This window comes from Ornithodoros turicata, chromosome 1 (assembly GCF_037126465.1).
Source record: "Ornithodoros turicata isolate Travis chromosome 1, ASM3712646v1, whole genome shotgun sequence".
Lineage (NCBI taxonomy): Eukaryota > Metazoa > Arthropoda > Arachnida > Ixodida > Argasidae > Ornithodoros > Ornithodoros turicata.
The window spans coordinates 158,723,746-158,739,606 of record NC_088201.1 but is presented as its reverse complement, the minus strand read 5'-3'; the positions used below and the strand labels follow the sequence as shown (position 1 = coordinate 158,739,606).

Below are 15,861 nucleotides of genomic sequence, written 5' to 3'. Positions count from 1 at the left end.
GTAAAATTAAACTTAGGCACCTCACCCTTCATTTTGACTCACACGCGAGCAGGACTCGCGAGCGAGCAGGACGAATTTGTGGAAGCTCGCGAGACAAACCTATGTATAGTATCTGTTGCTCTTCCTCAGGAAAGAAATGCTATTTCTTTTCTTTGTAGTGAGCTGTTTGATTCTAGTGATCTCGCGCATATTGCGAGCTTTTATGATTCTCATCCTTCTACGCCGTTACCCAACGCCGCGACAAAATTCAGTATGAATATGAGCGACGCCACAGGACTGCTTTAGACTAACTTGGCACAATGCAGGCTGGCCAGTGCTTGGTAAGTCATTGGACAGGGTAGAGATCCGTATCAAGAAACGAGCTTGTTGGCCGATGCACCATCCAAGGCCGAGTAGGCCAGCCTAGTTATTGCATAGCTTGGCCCAACCTTTTTTGCAAGGACGACCCAACGACTTTTAGGTCGCAAGCACACGTCGGCCCGGCATTTTGCCGACGTTGTTTTTCTCCTCGGGGGGCAGCCAAAACTGCATGGTGCGACGCGCTGCTTAATTGTTGGGTCATGCATTTTTGTGCAACGGGCCGTGGCTGGCCCATGCACAGGTGTTGTTCCATGGACCATTGTAGGGCCCACATTTACCCAGTCCGTACCCAAGCTTGGTTCCTTATTGGCCAGACATCGGCCCTACATCTGTCAGGTCGGCCATCTACATTGGCCCGAGCTTGTGCTGGCTAAGTCGGCCCGAGTAAGGCCATTGTCAATCCCCAACCTTGGTACAGGCTTTTTTTGCAAACTTGGCACGACAACTTATAGGTTGGAAGTAGACGTCGGCTCGGCATTTTGCCGGCGTTGTTTTTCCCTCTGGGTTTGGGTACATGGGGCATGTTTGGGGTATGCTGCACATAGCTTGTTGCCTACCTAACTAACGAACTTCCGGTGGCGCACGATGGCGCATTTATGCGTGCGAAATCTGTAGAAAAATTGTGGAAGCCATACCCAGCTTAAAAAATAAACGGAACAACGAAAACGTGGGCTTCCGTGCATCAGAATAGGGCAACATGGTGGACAACAGGGTGTATGTGAAAGGGCAACATGGTGCACGTAGGAGAGTTGTGTTCAAGTACCGCTAGGGGAGCTATCGGTGCATAAATCGAAACGATGTCCCACATGGATGCTCATCGGCAGTACCCCTAGCGGTACCTGCACATAATTCTCATGAGACGGAAATGCACTACAATGCACTGTCATGACCGCCCTATTCTAATGCACGGAAGCCCATGTTTTCGCGCTCTGTTTATTTTTTGACACTGAGCTTCCAGGATTTTTTTTAGCTTTCGCACGCATAAATACGCCGTCGTGCGCCACCGGAAGTTCCTCGGCTAAGTAGACAACGAGTTACATGTAAAAATTCGGGTCATGTTTTTCTGCACACACCCTGTATATGCACAACATTTAGAGCCTCGTGAATGTGCTGAGGCGTGAAGTACCTCACGGGATCGAATGCGCGGAACGGCATAATGCTCAGTAGCCGAGTATCAGAAAATACCATGAAGGGGTCCTTGTTTGCACCGTGCATGCATGAACGTACAGCATTCAGCCAACACTCTCGACCTTAACTCCGTTACTAAACCGTGCTTGCCTGCTTGCCTGCTTGCCACGTACTCATTAAGGTCAGCGACTCATCAAATCCTTCAACAATACAACACGATACCACAATGAAAGATGGCACCTTAGGTGGGTGGATTTTTGGACACTTGAGGCTTTGTATGTGTATTTGTCCTTTCGATGTGTTCCTGCCTCGGAACATCAGTTCTCTCAAGATATCACAGATTTGTTTCTACTGCAAAGGTGTCCCAGTTGTTAGCAGGCTGCTAATTCTTTGCATATAGTATACTGAATAATCGGGAATAGGAACTGACAAATACGTGTACAAAGCATTCTATATTATGGCTACCATTGATGATGCACATTTAGGAGAAGCACGCACACTGCAATATAGAAGTACAAGAAAGGTGCAATGTCATTTCTTCTGCATGTGTGAATGCATTACATGCGCTAGCTTTATACTTTAGAAGAGCATAGGCGACTGACTCTTCGGTCACATTCAAAGACGTCACACCAACGCCCAGTCGTCACATCTGCCCCGTATCCACCCCTTGCTTTTTCTCGACATCTATTTCTTCTCTTTCTGTCTCTTTTCTCGAACACAGGTGAGAAAGCAAACTACGACACATAACCCTATTGAAAAAAGCGACATCAGGTCTGATCTGATTTGGGTCACTGTCTTGATGCTAACACCAGCTGATGTTAACATCAGAGCCGCTCTGATGCTGATGTTAACATCAGCTGATGTTAGCATCAAGACAGTGTCCCAAATCACATCAGATCTGATGTTAACATCAAAGCTGCTCTGATGATGATGTTAACATCAGAGCTGCCCTGGCTGATGCAAACATCACATTTGCCTTGATGCTGATGTTGACATGAGAGCTGCATTGATGCTGGTTATGGCAATCTTGAAAATGCTGCAGTCTTTGTTTTCTGAAATGTTCTGTAAAGACAGCGCCTCATGTCTGCGGTAGATGAGTACCGACAAGAACCCTCACGAAACACAAGATAGCAGCAACAAAGCATTTTACTCACCACTCCGGAGTACGTACCTTTCAACGCATATCCATTTGTCATCAACGTACCTGAGCGTTGAACTCACGGGGGCACAAAACTGGTAATGATCGAACGGTAAACAACAACGAAAAAGAGCACATCTTGGTCCTCATTTCCGGTCCAACTTGTCCGTCTTCCGAAAAAGCACTTCGAAGCGTTGTCATGTTGAGCAAGAGTCCCCACCACAGTGATCCCCACCGCATGCGCGACACTGGTTGGTGGCATGGAGAACAAGCAAGGACACGCGAGCGCGGGCCTGCCTGCGTTGAAATGGGCATGGAGCCAATCGTACTACCTCTTGTGATTGTGGTCGTTCCAGGATGTTTCTGGAAATGCTCGTTTTCATAAGAACCACTGAATGTTGTGTTTGAAGCACAATTGCAACTTCAGATTGCCCACGGCTAAGGTATTAGTTAGTTATGATTGTCAACAGAGCGTCAGTGCAATCGGACAGCGAGAGATCGATAGAACAAAAAAAAGGGCACTCACTGTGTTGCAGACCGTTTCTCTATCGTTTTTTGTTATGATCAAAGTGAGCAAGGTCAAATGCTACACTTTTTCTTGACAGTGTGCGATCGTGTACATCGCATGTTCCTAACGTGTCATGAAACTGCTTAAAACCAGCTGATGGTGTGAGGGCATCACATCTTTCTGATGTGACATCAAGCGGGACGGTGTTCGCCTGATGCTGGCATCAAAGCATATCGAGACACCTGATGCTAGCACTAAGAGCATGAAGAAATCTTGATGTGACACGAGAAAGTTCTGATGTGTCTTGATGTCAAATCTGGGAGTCTTCATGTCACACGAGAAAGTTCTCATGCTTTGATGTCTTGATGAAAAAATCTTGATGTGACATCAAGAATCATCATGAAACATCAGAATTTTCTGATGTTCATTTTCAATAGGGAATGCAGAACTTCAGAAACACATATTTAAAGTTGTTCACATCTGTGCGCTGTTTTTATGTTGAAAACCAGGAGCAACCCAACATCAACCACCACGGCCAGCTCGTTGAATTCAAAACATACACTAATGCCGATGGCGCTGTCGCCGTCAAATGTGACAGTGAGAGCGTATTCTTCGTTTTCCAACTCCAGCGAAAGCCGCAAAAGCGTGTCTATTTCGACACTCAATGGAATTATTTGCGAAACAAAGTACGATTCTTTTGTAAAACAAGTTGTGCTGACGAACGCAAGATAATTTAAATTGCGGTTTTCACAGTAACAACGCGTAGTGCTCGTACTCTTGCACCTGTAGGTCTAATGTCTGGGAACCACACCAGACCGCTCTAACGGTCACATTCAAACACTACGTCTGTCTAGGGTACACACAAGGTATTCTAGAAGGAGGAGGATATTGAATAAATGAAAGCTGGGTGGGAGTCAGGGTGCCTGAAGATTATAAATGAATGAAAGGAAAGAGGGGAAAAGTAAGTGAAGAGGCCCCCGTGCCACACGAGGTATATCAGAGACGAAATCACTAAAAATTAAAATAATAGATAGGATAGTAAGGGGAGTGAGTATGGGAGGGAAAGGGAGAGAAAACTAGCGAAACCACATGGATCAAGCACAACAGGACCGGCGGGGACAGAAGACCCCATCAAGCCCGACGTCCATTGATCTGCAAAGGTAACCACTGTGTTGATTCAGGCCTGACAAACCCCCATAAGCGGGACAAGTCCCGCGGAGGCGGCCAGGCTACTGCAGTGGTTTTTGTTTCTTTTGCACGTGAATTCGCCCCACTGTCAAGATAGGGACAGTGGGAATCTAGCAGAATCATTATGGTGTCGTGGTAGGCCACTCTCGTGTTCACAGCAAGATAACTCGACATCAATAGAATCGGTCTCGTGTCACGGCAGACATTTTTGATGTGCACATTACAAACGCCAAAAGAGCCTACTCTTAACGCTACGAACACCAGGAAACACTAAAATAATTATCTTGTCTTTTTGCTTTTTAAATCTGGGTAATGTCCATCTTTGATCTCAGTAGATGGCGCTCAGGGTTGCCCCATCTTGGAGTCCTCAAAGTTTCTTTTGTTTGATTTTTACTGAATGCTAAAGATGCACAATGTACAGCAAAGCTATTACGTATCTGAAGCGTCCAAGACACAAACTTCCAGAAAAGCACGCAGTTTCTACCACTGATCTCTATCTGTAATGGCTGGCTCGCGCATAAGACAGGGGCTCTTGGGGGAGAGGCACGAATTCCGGCCGCCATGTTGGTGGGCCCTAAAGCGCTGTGTGTGCCCATAGAAAACAACGGGAACCAACCGAGATTGTGAGTATTTATTGCCCTGTAAGCGTTGATCGTTGTTTGTCATCGCACAAGTTCGAAAGGCACCAGTACACAGATGTATTCTAACTGTGTTTCAAGGGTGTCCTACCGTTCGATTCTTAATTACGTTATGTTTTCTATTCCGAAACTGAGACCGTCACTGCAATGCAGAGCTGTGGCTTGTGCTACCGCACGTTTCACATCCCATATTTCATTAAGAAGCGACGTGGGTTTCCCAACAACCATTTATGATCTCCCTTGCTGCGTTTTCGACAAAAACTGTTCAAGAAAGAACAGTCCCTGAAAAGATATGCTCGCATGGTAGAAAGAAATGGTCCCGTAGAATCACTATCGTTGTTTTAGACAGGTGCATCAGTTTAGTATGACTGATATCAGGCATCGCCATAGAAAGAGCCTTTTAGTGAATTACAGTGGTGTCTTCAACGTAATGCCTCGCAAAATGGACACACCGAAGCAGCCCAAATAATTACTTTAGGAAATTAGATCACGCCCGTTGGGCTACTTAATCTAAGTACTGATGTGAGCTTGATCAAGTTACATAGAAAGTGTTAAAGGGGCCGTAAACAGGTACAAAAGGTGCACATTTCTTTGTGTTATATTGTTGAAACTTAGGCAGTGGAAACTCCTTGCAATTACTAACGCTCAAAAACAAAAGGCGCTTGCATAAGGATGAAATATTCACTGCACTCTTTCGCATTTTATCTCCGCCCCGCGCTCTAACTTTACGTCAATTTGACGTACCGCTTTCCTCACCAATTACGATCGAGTGTTCCCCGTATGATTTTATTTCAAATGCGGAATTGGACTAGATGAACGTGAATCCTCTTCTACTCAAAATCTAAACAGTTACAGCCTCAAACTGGAAAGGAATGCGTTTAATTTAGGTATCATACGCGCACTACGTTTTCTGAGCAGTAGCACGCAGCACACCACGACCGCGCCATGTGACGTATGCGTGGTGGAGAGAGGCTCGCTGGTTACTCATCTTTGAAAGCAGTTATATGGGTCCATGAGCTGGCACGAGCCGAACGAAATGTATATTTAGGTATTATAATCTGCGTTCTCTCATGGGGTATCATTATTTGAGAAATGTTTGATGGCCTGTTTACGGCCCCTTTAACGACTCCTTGAGACACAAGACTTTCCTCATTTTATAGTACAACACTTCTTTTTCTTCATGTTTCTTTCTTCATTCTGTTCTGATTATTTGCAGGCGTGGTTGTGCCAAGTTGAATGTCCTTCTTGCTTACTCACACGTTTTTGCTGAATAGAACTGCAGCGTAAGAGCAAAGTAGCGTAGGGACGGGGGCTACCACCCACTGAAGACTGGTCATGTTTGTTATGTCGAGCACTTTCAGGGTTGTTCGGATTTAATCCACATGGATTTTATTCACAGAATTTTATCTGGATTTTTTAGAGATTTTCTCCAGATGTGACGTGAAAGACAATCTGAATTCAATGCCACACAGAAAACTCCCGGTATATTTTCTTGTAGTGTTGGCTGTTTGCAAAAGCCCAGGGACGCGCAAAATTAGCTGTTAACTTTTTTAACTTTGTTACTTTTCACTTAACTTTTTTTTAATATATAACTTTTGAGGTTTAACTTTTTCCCGTTTTCTTCTACTTTTGTCCATTCAGGGAGAGACTTTCTTCCGCTTACTGGAGGCACTGTAACTGAAGTGCGCCGAAACACGACAGCTAATCCAGGCGTGTAGGCAGGGCCGGTGCTAGGGGTGTGCGGGGGCTGTGTCAAAGGCACATCACGGGGCCTGTTTCACACGATTAAGTGCATACTTGATATTTTAAAAAAGTAATCCCTGGTTGAGGGCTTCGTGCGCGGGGCCTATGCAAGCGCGGGACCTAAGGCGGTCGCCTTACTCGCCCCCCCCCCCCACTCCCCTATCGCCGGCCCTGCGTGTAGGATCCACACCATTCAACCACGCATTCAACCACTTTTCGGAAAATAATAGAGGCTGATACAATGTTGCTGGGACAGGCAGTTCCGAAAACGAAAACTATGAGAGGTCACCCGAAATCAAGAACAGCAACTCTGTGTCACTCAATTCTAGCCTTGTATATATTCTCCAAAAATATCCAAAAATATCCGGGTTTTATCCAAAAAGCCCACTGGAGAGGATCTTTTTAAAAATAGCCGGATTTTTTTCAACCCTGAGCACCTTGCACCAAATGTAACTGCACATCTGAAACCCCAGTCATTATCATCTTCATCATCATCTAAAAGGGAGCGTCGTAGCACTGCCTTGAAACCAGACACGACTTCTGAAAATCTTCAATGGCACTTTCCGCTGTTTCCACGCCTTTCCTCAGCCTCGAAGTCTCTCAAAGAAGTTACTTTGCATCAACTCCCATCTTACATCTTAATGTGCGAGGGCTCTCTTGCACTACATATGTATGGTCCGCAACCTGCAACAGGATCATGTGGAGTTTGAGACAGCTGTGCTTATGACCCTGGTGTACCATGCCACTGAGTTGTTTGCGTCCTTGACAGGGATTGAACCACTCCCTTCGAGCAGGATACTTACTGTTCCATAGAAACGAATAGACAGCTGAAGTATTTGAATATTGGATACCCTTACACAAGCTTTGAAAATCCTTTTACCAACAACTGCTGTACAGAGAACTTGGATAGATTGCATTAATGTAGTTTTATTTGATTCTATAGAGCGGGGTGCAGCACGGATCCTTTACATGGATGCATAGACCATGGGGTAAGTAAGCGGTAACTCCTGATTTTTTTTTAACCAAAACTGAATGGAGAATGCCGAAGAAGCAAATCAACTGCTATGGATGAGATAACCGAGACTGACCTGGGTTCGAATGGTGGTGGATTTGAACAGTTTGAGGAATGGTGATAACCCAGCCTAGGCAGCACACCCCATTGGGTGATGTGCGGGAACGCAATCGGGCTGTCGGCTTCTCACCGGCCGGTATCGTCGCCCGATTGTTTCCCAGTCGTTTGGGAAAGCAGGAGGTAGAGCGCAAGAGCACACACGGTCGTTCCCCGACGGTGACGGGACGGTCTCTTGCTCTTACTTGACTGCCAGCAGAGGTGGGCAAATGCCCTACGATCTTTGCCCTCACCTCAATTTTCGTCCCAGATGTTTTTCCTCACCTCACCTCATTTTTGGTGGGGACTTCGTTCCTCACCTCAACCTCCTTTTAAAATAATTTTACTCACCTCATCTCAATTTGTTTCTGGAAAGTGTTCGTCAACTCATCTCAGCATTTTCCAGAACACTTTTTCCTCACCTCGCCTCTTTTTTTCTCAAAACTTTTCCTCACCTCACCCCACCTCAACCTTCTTTCTAAAACATATTAATCTACTTGTTGTAATTTTTTGCCTCGTCTTACCTTAACCTCTTTCTGTAAAACGTTCTAACTTCGCAATTGCACTTTCAATTAGGAGTGGCGTCGCCCATAGCCACAGTTGCTTCGCGCTTGCTTTGCGCTAACACGAAATCAAAAATAGTATTAGGAGCGGGTAGGACTTTACGTTGTAGTTGATTTTTACTGCTTTGTTGGTTTATTCCCGACAATTTACAAGCACCTACAACTAAGATTCATTACCTTACTGGGTTCGTCCTTCTTGTAAGAAATATTCACTACATGTACAGTCAGTAAAAATTGGGCGTAGGGTACATGGGTAGAGAAGTTGCACAAACCGAGCGATTTTGAGTTGCTTGTTTTTCATAATGGTACAGCAGGAATGGCTTTTATCGGGTATATCTCATGCGAGAATGATAATGGAGCTGCGGAAGTCGTTTTCGGGATGGTATGCAGCAATGTTTCGAATTACTTGTACATTTTGCATGTTTGTCTGTTATGACTTTATAGGTCAATATTATTTAATTAGCAGACGTATTTATATTTATTTGTTGACTGAATTTGGGGACCTTTTCTTCAAGGCCTTTGTTTTGAAGCAATCAGGTAGACGTTCTGTACGGATTGCTACAGTAACTTATGTGTTGACTTACTAGCTAAATTACTGTATGGAGACTCAGATCTCTTGTGTTCACCTAACTTCATTGCCGTACTAAAAGTCCCATTGTTCAACTTGTGGCAATACGGAATATATGCCAGTGTTTGCCCTTATTGCACTAAAAGCGCATGTTGCTGCCTCTATTTCTTATACCAGTCTCTGGCAACGTCATTGGTTGTCATGTACTATTAGGTACCATAATATGTGAAACACAACAGTAGTACTTAGTCTGGTCCTATTAGCGGGGTGGCGAAACTACAACCTGGACCCCTGACCCCAGCCCTGAGCCCTGCGCGTATTTTTCCCCGCGCGGCGCGTGTGCGGAGGGTTGTCCACGTGCTTATCGGCAGAGGGAGGGCTGCGTGCGCGCTTACCCTCTCACATTTTTCAACCTGGGCCGACTTCTTTCGACATTTTTGAGCCTTGGCCGACTCGGGTGGCGTATTTTTTCTCGCACCCGGCGGGCGGCGCTCGGGTGGAGGCGCTTACCGGTGGATGGCGCGTGGCCGGAGGGCTGCGTGCGCGCTTACCACTCACATTTTTCAGCCTGGGTCGACTTCTTTCATCATTTTTCAATCTGTGCCGAATTCAATCATAATTTTTTTCAGCTACAACAGGTGTGCAGTAGGCTGTTTCCATGCAAAGGATAGCCATACACAAAAGTACAAGTGAAAATATATTTATTAAAGTCATCAGAAATTATGTTATGGCTCTGCGTGAATGGGAAAAACTTGAAAAGTTGAAAATCTGAAGCAGAAGGAACACAATACACGTAACAAAGAATATACTTATTACAGGTACGATACAATAGCATTGAATAGGCATCACAAATCAAACACAATATTTTTTATTATCTGTAATCACGCGTTTTCAATGAATCAGAAGGGATAGCACATTTAATCAAAGAAGAGGTTCTTAATCATTACGATTACAATCAAAATTACAAGTTTTATTATAACAATTCTCAGACGTGAGAACATGGTAGATGTAAGTAATTTCGAGCACAATAGCTAAGTTTAATATTCCAATATGACATAAATTTAATTAATCAATTTCTATTCAAGCGAATAGCGCAGACATAAGGCAATAATTCGAATCAACACGATCAACACATAGCATTAATATAGAACCAATCATCCAACATGTAGGGAAATAATAGCTACACCATATCAAAACGAGAAACGATCACCACATTTAATCAGAGAAGATATTCTTAATCAATATGATTATAAACAAAATTATAAGTTGTGTTATAAAGTCTTGTTATACGTGAGAACCATCAGTGCAATAGCGGGAAGTTCTGATAGTTGTATGTAATTAACTTGAATAGCTGACACCCTGGAAGACTATGGGACACAAACACAAGAGGAAATAAAATCTATACCACAACAAAGAAGTCATTCTTAATCAAGACAACATAGTAATCTATCATTCAGAAAATCAGAAGAAAAAATCCAACACACAAAATAGATATGTTAAAAATGAACTTCACCACATAGCACGCTCCTAGCCAACAACCAGCTCTGATGACACCTGCACTGATTTGTTGAAGACGGGTGCCGATAGATGTATGTAATTAATTGTAAACAGTACAGACCCTGGAAGACCATGAGACAAGAACGACACGAACACAAGAGGAAATAAAATCTATACCACTACAAATAATTTATCATTTTAACTATCATAAAATCACCCTCGTGACATAATCTAATCGAACACTATACAATTTTCATTCTAAGAGACACTACAAACATTACTTTGTTTTATGAATCCAACACAGAAAATAGATTTGTTAAAAATGAACTTCACCACATAGCACGATAGCCTAGCCAACAACCAGCACTGATGATATATGACCTGATTTGTTGAAGATGGGTGCCGTTAGATGGATGGAACACGAACGACAAGAACGACACGAACACAAGAGGAAGTAAAATATACCGCTACAAAGAAGATATTCCTAATAAATATGATCACAATCAAATTACAAGTTGTATTATAAAAAGTCTAATATTCCTATACCTGAGAACCATCATTGCAATAGTGTGAATATCTGTCGTAACAGTTCAAGCGCAATAGGGAATCTAAGTTTCATATTCCATAACTCTAATTAATCAATTTCTTATTAAGTGAACAGCATAGACGTAAGAAAATAACGAGAAACAACACAATCAACAGCTACAAATAATAGAAAGCCAAACATGCACACCATCCAACACATTGAGAAATAATAGCTAATCAATCTATCAAAAGGAGAACTATTACAATATAGCACAGACTTAACGCTGAAGAACAAGGGAACACGCGGCGACATGTAAACAACAACAGAGGAAAATAATCTATAATCGAACCATCATAAAATCGACCAACATACAATTTTCATTCTAACAAACACTACAAACCTTGATGGAGGTATCCAAGGCATATAAAATATGCACTGATCGCTTTTCCTCAAAGCCGGGAGACTTTATGTCTCTATCTATATGACCAAGCTCCCATGCTTTATCACTCAAAGGGTTGGCGGCTATATTCCTTCGTCCAGCAAACAGGACGTTCTAGAGGTCAGATAAGATAGTTCAAAGGCGATATATTTTATTGTGCAGCGCAAATAGATGTCGATATTATTCGCGGGGATCACTATCTTTTCGTATCCTTTCCTTGAAACGAAAATTTTTCGTCCAAGTGGTTGACAAGTCGACTAAGTTTGTACAGATGCGATATTGTTATTGAACATGTAGAGAAAGTCCAAATTATTAAATGGTAGCAACAATACTCAATCAAAAACGAGAAACAAATTTAAGTACAACAATTTTTGTAATATCTTGCAATAGAAAGTTCTATATAGATGAACCACACAGAAAATTCAAATGTGAAACACAACTCAGAAATATAAGGCATTCCCAACTCAGAGATTATTTTTACTTATCTCAATCGAGTGAACAATTGAAACAAATGCGACACAATTATTACATCATGCATACATAATGTCCAACTCAGAGAATATCAGTCGAACCTGAAACAAAACAATAGTTAATTCAGACAAAATCATTTCTAAGCAAGCAGCGTGAATACACCGTAGAATCTGTACAGAAACTTGCCATTTTCAATGAATAAACATGATCAACTAGTGGATTCAAGCGATAAAGTGTGATGAAACCTGACGACCCCCAACACCAACATCAAATTAGGGAGGGACGGGCTCTAGTATGGCCTTGTACATAGAATCAGCGCTCTGCGCTCAAAGCTCTTCTGACATTTCTGGACACCATCGGACTTCGATCGTTATTGTGAAGGGGCTCGTTATTTTATTCCCCCCATTCCATCCAGCAATGGGGTAGAGTATCGCCTGTGGCGATGAAACTCCCCACTCTCCAAGGTCGAAAATAAAGTTGTTGTTGTTGTACATAGAATCATTGAAAGCGCACATTTTTGTTCTTACTCATCACATCTTTTTTGTAAATCAATTTCCATAACTCTCATGGCATGTGGATATTAATAACATTCTAAAAAAATAATCAATAAAATGAGCATAGATATGCTTTTAATGAAGTGTAGACACGCACTTGAAAACAGAAGAGACAATTGTTCTACATTGAAAAGATGGACAGATTTTGTACTCGCTACCATAAGTCATGGGAAGATGTGATAAAACACTGCTTCGAAAAGGAAGAGCCGCGAAACGATTCCATTATCGCTGCATTTCAATACGTCCTAGACATGGTCGTATTCGGAGATATGATACAAACTACAGAACTGAAGATGCAAGAATTTATATGCCGAATCTACAATACTTATAAAAATATCTGCACATCAACGTCGGAAGGGCCACTGGGATTGATGGCGGAGTTTTTGAGATTTGCTAACGAAGAATTGAAATACACTAGACCAGCCGTAATTATAATCATTGCAATGGGCATCACGTTCATCAAGAAAGCAGTCGGATCAAATTATCATATACAAGCGGTCTATATCGCACGATTCATTATGGATTTGTTGAAATTACACATATCTGAGATGGAAAGTACATACAATCTTATCATGTGATATGTTCCAATACCACGGCAACACATTTATTTTATTCTACCAGTCAGCGATGTCCAATGAGCAGAAGTTCAATATTGTCGTGCAAGGTCTGATGTAGTATCACCTGTTGAAACTCAACAAACATATCAATTGTGGTGGACCACCAGATGATTTTCATCTCATACTCTCCTGTACACCATTCAAGAGTGTTCATACAAAGAAAGGAAACATCAATAAAAGACTGTGCAAGTTCATCGCGACAAAGTGCAAGTTGTTGAAGCAATACAAACACGGCGACAACATAGCGCCTGCGTTAATCAACGCTGGATTCAAGCGCCCAATAATCTGAATAAACTACTTGTTGTCTTCGGAATTCATGAATCAAGACAACAAACGAAAACTTCAGAGTTTGGAATAGAATTGTAATTTATCGGAATAAACAAGCCTATAATTGAAATAATAATTGTATTCTTTGCCATCATTGTAATGTATTCTACACATCGCAACGAAAACAGCTTATAATTAGATTGAAGATTGCTAAGGAGACGAATATTCTACACTGTGTGTAAGAATTCTCATATGGAATGAGGCCTGACCATCAAATAGGTTTTACCCGACTACACCCTGTACAAATTCAACATCCGAAGGATATAATTGCCGGAGAAGGATCGGTCATTGAAATTTAGAGGCATGATACATCAGTCTATGATTTCAAAAAAGGATCACTAATCTCTTGTGAAAAGTTATCATATTTCATGAATTAAATTCCACAGTGCATGTATATTTCTCAATCAGTTGCACTAGCCCAGACGTAGTAAAAGAAGAAGAAAAGGCGTCTTTGACAAGCAACCCGATTGGAGTGCGGAATAAATAAATAAATATTTTCGTCAACACAGTTGTCCGTTTTATGACTGGATAGGACAAATGAGCCGTCCAAGATAGGGCAAAACGGGAAATAAGACAAGATAACTGATTGCGGCGGGATAAGTCAAAGCGTTCGCGACACAGTGTCATCGATTTTTACAATCGCATTCGGGTTCAGTGCTTGCGAGATAATACAAAGCCTTCGCGAAAAGCGAATTTATTATCAAATGCCGCGATGCAAATGGAGGATTTTACAAGCATGATGTGCAGGCGAAGTCTACATTTCTAATCACGTAATCTTCCTAACACACGGCACACAAAGGTATATGAAATAATTTCCAAGTGACAATCAGATTTTGGGAGAAACGGATCACACAACCGCCATCAGAAATGATTAACCAGTATACAATGAACTTGAGCGTTATGCATAAACACAATGGAAGATATGTTATATTAATTATAATAAGCAGATCAGCGCAGGTCACACATAAACGTAGATCCACTTCACAAAATATTCTCGAGATTTCACGTAGCCATACAGAAAAACTGTCACATTATTTTAGTGTCATAGCATCCGGGCACTACAAATGGAAAGGCCATACTTTAATTTTATAAGTCTTTAGCTCATAACGTTGTAAAACGCAAATTCCACACTAAAGATCATTTTATTCTATAAATTTTCGAAGTCAAAACTCCACGCTATTTCTTGCAAGATATATTAAAAAGTTGTGGATATACTCACACATACTATGCAAGATATTTGATTGTGACTTAAATGCTAAAATTTATCGATTCGCATTCAGGAGAAGTGGTCACTACCACACATCAGTAAGAGTTTAGAATTTGAACAGGTGTTGCGATTTACGATCAGTGTTGTAGAATGTGTAATTTCACAATAGGCAAGCTTTAGCTCGCTCACTTTGACGAGCGCTCTTTCACGATAACAGAGAATTTAATCGAATGGATTGATCTGTTCTATATACACTATAACACAATGTGAATTCTCTATGTCGTGGATATTAAAAGTTACGAATATTTTCCGAACGAAATTTACTTAAAACTCGAAGAAAGGGTCACCCGCGTCCTCGAAGACGTTTCGGCAACACGCCGGGCCGAGTTTCCCAAATGCCGTACCCGAAACCGAACGCCATTCTGCGCCCGACGCGTTAACGCGGTACCGCACGCGAGCGTGTTGCCTTTTGCGGAAACGTCTTCGAGGACGCGGCCTCCACAGGTAGTGCCGTCACCGTGGAGCATTGACGTCTCGCCGAAACGCATTCTTGCGCCGACTCAAGATTGTGTCACTTCCCTGCGCAAGGCTGACGAGCTCCAAGTGGAGCGAAACAGCTGTTCTTGGCTGGGACTGCACGATCAAAATTGTAAACACGTGCTCAACGAGCAGCTACCGAGCTTCGGCTCTTTTCACTTTGTATATGTACTTTCTGGTTCGCACTGCGGCCTCCACAGGTGGTGCCGTCACCGTGGAGCATTGACGTCTCGCCGAAACGCATTGCTGCGCCGACTCAAGATCGTGTCACTTCCCTGCGCAAGGCTGGCGAGCTCCAAGTGGAGCGAAACAGCTGTTCTTGGCTGGGAGTGCACCATCAAATTGTAAACACATGTTCAACAAGGAGCTACCGAGCTTCGGTCTCTTTTCACTTTGTATATGTACTTTCTGGTTCGCACTACGGCCTCCACAGGTGGCGCCGTCACCGTGGAACATTGACGTCTCGCCGAAACGCATTGTTGCGCCGACTCAAGATCGTGTTACTTCCCTGCGCAAGGCTGGCGAGCTCCAAGTGGAGCGAAACAGCTGTTCTTGGCTGGGAGTGCACCATCAAATTGTAAACACATGTTCAACGAGGAGCTACCGAGCTTCGGGCTCTTTTCACTTTGTATATGTACTTTCTGGTTCGCACTACGGCCTCCACAGGTGGCGCCGTCACCGTGGAGCATTGACGTCTCGCCGAAACGCATTGCTGCGCCGACTCAAGATCGTGTCACTTCCCTG

General features: G+C 42.9%; 1 protein-coding gene across 1 annotated transcript in view; it reads left to right on the top strand.

The window, feature by feature from the left end:
* LOC135388295 (uncharacterized) overlaps positions 1 to 15,861 on the top strand; it is a 70,546-nt gene that overhangs the window by 12,932 nt on the left and 41,753 nt on the right. Inside the window, exon 2 of the mRNA XM_064617757.1 lies at positions 7,647 to 7,692. Coding sequence (XP_064473827.1) covers positions 7,647 to 7,692 — 46 coding nt within the window. The remainder of the gene's footprint in view (positions 1 to 7,646; positions 7,693 to 15,861) is intronic.